Source organism: Cyprinodon variegatus, unplaced genomic scaffold, assembly GCF_000732505.1.
Source record: "Cyprinodon variegatus isolate N-32 unplaced genomic scaffold, C_variegatus-1.0 Scaffold269, whole genome shotgun sequence".
NCBI classification, from domain to species: domain Eukaryota; kingdom Metazoa; phylum Chordata; class Actinopteri; order Cyprinodontiformes; family Cyprinodontidae; genus Cyprinodon; species Cyprinodon variegatus.
In genome coordinates this window covers 597904-603003 of record NW_015150722.1, presented here as the reverse complement: position 1 = coordinate 603003, position 5100 = coordinate 597904, and the positions used below count along the sequence as shown (strand labels likewise).

Below are 5100 nucleotides of genomic sequence, written 5' to 3'. Positions count from 1 at the left end.
TTACTATATTTGGGCAAAAATGGCCTCTCCCAGACTCGGTGATCGCGATGAAAATTATTATTTTCTCTTAGTTTTTTTAACCGATTAACGCTAAATGCATTAAATCACTGCGAAAGTATTAGTTTTAGATATAAATAATGATCCATTGAATATTCCTTGCTGACTGGACATTTCCTTTAAAGATGCAGGGGGGAGGATGCTGTATGACTAAAACTGTCTTGGAAATCTGCTCATTTGTCTGGGAATGCGCTTCTGGTTAGCGTAATGAATAAGCACAAGGTAAAGACACTTGTGTTAATTGAATATTTTTACCAGCCACACTGAGTGATTAGGAAATAATGGTATAAATAAAATTTGTGGTATCATTCCACTTCCAGACTAATGCTGACGTATTAAAATCATCAGCAGCATCAGATATTTGTCAATATCGGAGGGATGCGGTTGAGAGTACGTATTCATAACAACTTAAGTTCTGTGCAGAGTAAACGGCCATTTGTACGAAATCAGACCAATGACTCTGTATTCTTCAACAACCACAGAATAACGTCAGAGAGAGAATTGAATTGAACCTGCCAGTGCCAAGCCTGGTTCGATAACAGATCGAAAAACCTAACCGCATTTAATGTACCGACAGAGAGAGGGTGGAACTTTTAAAGACCTTTTAGGGACAAAACTTTCCTTTTACTGTTGCAAGATAAATCCCCCATGTCACAAAGATACTGGGTAAGATGGCCAAGACTGTCACCACTTAAATTATTGGTAGCAGAGAGGACAAAAATGCTTTAAAAGGATTAGAAAGAGGAATGTGGCGGTTGGTTGCTGCTACTTAGAAACACAGGTACAGAAGGAGAACTCTGCAGATTGCTGCTCTGGAGCAAACATGTGAATCACGGCATCAACATTCAGGAAATACTGATGATGGCTTTAGAGAAGCCACCAATGCATTTGCTCGACTTAGGGGCAGATATAAACTCCAACATATTGATAGTCCATTAGTCTAAGGTAAAAAGGCTTCATTTAAACATGAAAACCTTGAAAATGGATGCCAGTCTCCCAGAAAAGCAACTCCCAGAGAACTCCAACGTCAGAAAGCAAAAAATGTTCATGTGCGTCGAAGCAGGGCATACACTGTCGTGCAAGAATCTTTTGGATCGGGTCGAGTTTTATCATCATCATGCTTCCTGCATTGTTTAGTATATAGGGGGTGAAGAGGGGCAATCAGCCTCTCACGAACACCTCTTGATCAGGAATCGTAAGGTTGGGAGAACATCAAACATGCTTGAAATTCAGTCGGCCCTCCTGAGGTGCTGGTGGGTAAAACATGCTGTTGGAGCAGAGCTACGAGCTGATTTACCAGAACCTCTAGCACTGCATATGTACAAACAAGGGAGTTCTTCTTCTTCCAGATTGACGAGTCCGTCCAGCGCCATCTCTCAGCGCTGAGTCCAATGCGTGGTCTTTGGATGTGTGAGCAGGTAGATCACATTAGTGCGTCAGGCCGTGCAGTGAAAGAACAAACATCGTGAGCTGGTAACTTTTAAACCCTGTGGTTTCATCATACAGTTTGAGCTCTAGCTGAGTACAATGATTGAAAACATTGTACAGCCTAAAGAAATTCAACCCTAAAAACCACGACAGGACGTCCAGAAAAGCAGTAACCAGGAGGGCTGGTTAAGAAGAGCAGCCAAGAGAGAAACTGCATGATCCTGTGTTTTCAAGGAAACACACAAGTACTATCAGTAGATGTTGGTGCAGATTCTCAGTCATCCAGGTCACAGTCACTACAAAAAAAGATGATTTCCAAACCTTGTATAGGAAAATGTTCCTGTTACTGAGAGCAGTGGTGCTCGGAGCGGTGCCACAGGAAAATAGATTTTAATATGGTTTACTGCTCAGCTGTATGCTCTTATAACACGTCAAAGATTTACAGGTCAGGGTAATGTCATGATGCTGGCGCTGATGGCTGGCTTGATTACTTATTCCACTCACCTGTTTAGCTACTTCTGCCCGTTTTTGTATTACTGCTTATCTGATCCACCTGTTTCCAACTTCCATATATGCTGTGTGTTTTCCAGCTTCCAGTGCCAGATTATTCAATCGTTTCTGTGTGAGTAACTCTAGCGTTCTGATCTTGGTTCTGATTCTGACCAGTTTCTGCCCGGTGGATCCCAGGTTTTGCTTTACCCCTGTCTGCTCTTTTTATCTGCTCTGTTCTGGACTATATTCCTGGATTCTGCTGGTTTATAGAACCTGGACTGTGTTACTGACCTGTGCTTGGATTCCCGTTCTGTCCCTCATCGGCTCTCTGATCTTCTGGTTCGTGAACTTGGTTTAAAAGCGGATGACATCTCCCTCTCGGATTCATCTCTGGGGATTGGACTGAACTCTGAACCAGAGGATCTGGTTTATGCGCTCTAGTTGACGAGCAGCCGCACGCTGAGTGTTCGAAAAAGACTTTTCTAACTCATCCAGATCTGTCTGTTTTGAATATTGTAACCAAGGTTTCGAGTCCTTGACAGGTAAAGCGCAAGGAAGGAGCACTTCCCTCTGAAAAAGGTTTTTTGGGTTCAAAGACCTAATAGAGTAAAAGACTGCAGCTGAGTCTGGACACCACAGAATGTCACCAAACATTGAATTTGTTATTTAGTTTCACACTGTGTGCCAATGTTGCTATCAGAAAGTGTTTCCCTCATGCTAACGCTGATTAGCAGCATCCAGTTTGGACAAGCAGAGTTTTTCCATGTGCCAACGACTCTGAAGGACAAACCAGGAGCCTGATGGTCATGTTGCTGCTGCTGGCAGCCACTGTGTGTCTGTGTATCACTGCCAATCCGCCATGTTTGTTGGCACTGAAGGCGCTGCTGATCTGCTGCTCACTGGCCTTCCAGGAGGGCATCTATTAATCCACATTTTCCTGAAATGATAGAGCACAGCCAAGCACTGAGGCCTGGCCCTGGCTTTGAGCAACACCTCTTACTTCAGCTGTTTTCTGTTGAAGATATTGCTGGATGTGTACAGCAATCAGCTATGAACACAGAAAGGAAACTAAACAGGAGATCTATGAGGCTCAACATGGACCCAAGGAACCAGAACTGTCACAGGTCACCTTTCAAAGCTGGACCTTAACCTTCAATCAACAGAACCTACATAAAACTACATATACTAAGAAAACATAACCTGAACATAGAATTGTTGAACCTTTAAAGGAAATGAAGGACAATAACTTAATGTCAGAGAGTGGAAGAGAAGCAGTCAGAGATACCTTCAGTTCAGAGGAGCTCAGGTTTTTTATTTTTTTTTATTTTTGTAGGGCTGCAACTAACGATTATTTTGCAAATCCATTAATCTTTCGATTATTTTTGAGAAATATATGAGGATGTAGAAAGATTGGTTGAATTCCATTAAGCCACTAAGAAAAGTCTTTGTCTGAAATGTGAATGCGAAACATTTGCCTAAATAAAGTTTTTTATACTTTAATTGTTGAAGTTCAGCTGCCTTTTAAATTTTACCTGATTTATATTGAAAGGTATTCTACTTTAAAGCATTCTTTTTGTAAAGGCGTTTGTGTGTCAAGCATATAATGGTTATTGTAAGCTCCAAAGAATGCACACATGGAAATTCTGGTCAAGCTTGCAATGTCAAAAATAAATAAATAAATAAATAAATGAATAAGAAAAAGTTTTATGTGGTTGCTTAAGCTCTTGGTTCACCGTGTGAGCGAGAAAGTCGGAGCAGGCATCCTGCTAACAGCTCCCTATAGGGGGCGCCACATTAGATCATTTCCTCTCCCTATTTTCCTAACATCCTTTTTTGGAGCAAAAACCTGCTAAATGTCCTCCGTTATATTCATAAATCTTATTTTCCATCCATGAATCCATTCAGTTTTTACATGGAGCTGGTATGAAGCCCACAGAGAACATTTACAAACTCAGCACAGCGAGACCTCAGGCTAGGATCAAGTCCAGGCTTCTAACGACTGTCTCAGCATACAGTCCCGCTTCACATTATTTGTGTGTTTAAGCAAAGAAGAGTAGATGAGGATCTTGACAGGCTGAGTCACTAAAAACCTTGAACACACCTTGTACTAGCAGCCTGGTTGTGTGGACGGCCTCCCCCTGGAGGCTAAAGGCTCGGCATGTGTAGGGCCCCCGATCTTCCCGGGTGATGGATAGCACCGTCAAATTCCCATCAGACACCTAAATGTACACATAGCATAGATATGCACAATCAGATCTTTGCTATACAGATTCAAACACATAGACTGAATGCACAGTAGGGCTGAAACTATTAGTTAAAATTATTTAAATAATCAACTAATTTATTAATCGATAAATGTATGAGTATAGAGAATATAAAGTAAGTAAAATAAGTAGAAAAGTTTTAGTCGCATCTGTTTTAATTTCGTAAAAATTCTTATTTAAAGACAATAAGTTATTTTAAATGATTCCTCAGGCCAATGTTCAGCGCTTGACACTATCAATGCTACGAGTGGGGCCCCCCTTTTGAAATACCGACTATGTAAGTTGGGAGAAGACGCACCAATATTGATGAGGTCATGTGACCTGGAAGAATTGTATTGTCATGGAACCGAGGCTTTTGCTCTACTATTTTTCCACTTTCTGGGCAACTGATCATGGCTGAGGCAAGGAAAAACTTTGAACCTTCTGAGGAGGTTAAAAAGAGAAAATGTGACAGAGATAGAGGAAAAACAAGAGTTGATCTTGGAAAGGATCTTAGCAAAGAATGAAAGAAGTAGCCCGATGTAAAACCGATTCTCTTTTTTTAACTTTATACTTGGACTGGTAAGTTAACACTTTGCTCCTAGTATACAGTCATTAACAGCAGCAGCCATTCAAAATGACCCTTCCCAGTGGAATGCAGCCGAGCGGCAGCCCGCTTCGCTGCAACTCCCAGCTAAATCCCCTCCACCTTCCAGTCACTAGCCTTCTCCTGGGCATGCATGTTTTTTTTCTCTGACTCCACCCTTTCACTGATTTACAGGGTCTGGCCAGGAGATGATGCTTCACTTTACAGGGTTCCTACAGCATAAGGCAAGTTAAATTCAAGACTTTTTAAGACTTTTTAATGCCACTTGAAATA

General features: G+C 41.5%; 1 protein-coding gene across 1 annotated transcript in view; it reads right to left on the bottom strand.

Annotated features, from left to right (window-relative positions):
- The window catches only part of LOC107089870 (protein turtle homolog B-like), a 184100-nt gene that overhangs the window by 89478 nt on the left and 89522 nt on the right, over window positions 1–5100 (bottom strand). Inside the window, exon 5 of the mRNA XM_015382890.1 lies at window positions 4079–4196. Within this exon, the coding sequence (XP_015238376.1) occupies window positions 4079–4196 (118 nt within the window). The remainder of the gene's footprint in view (window positions 1–4078; window positions 4197–5100) is intronic.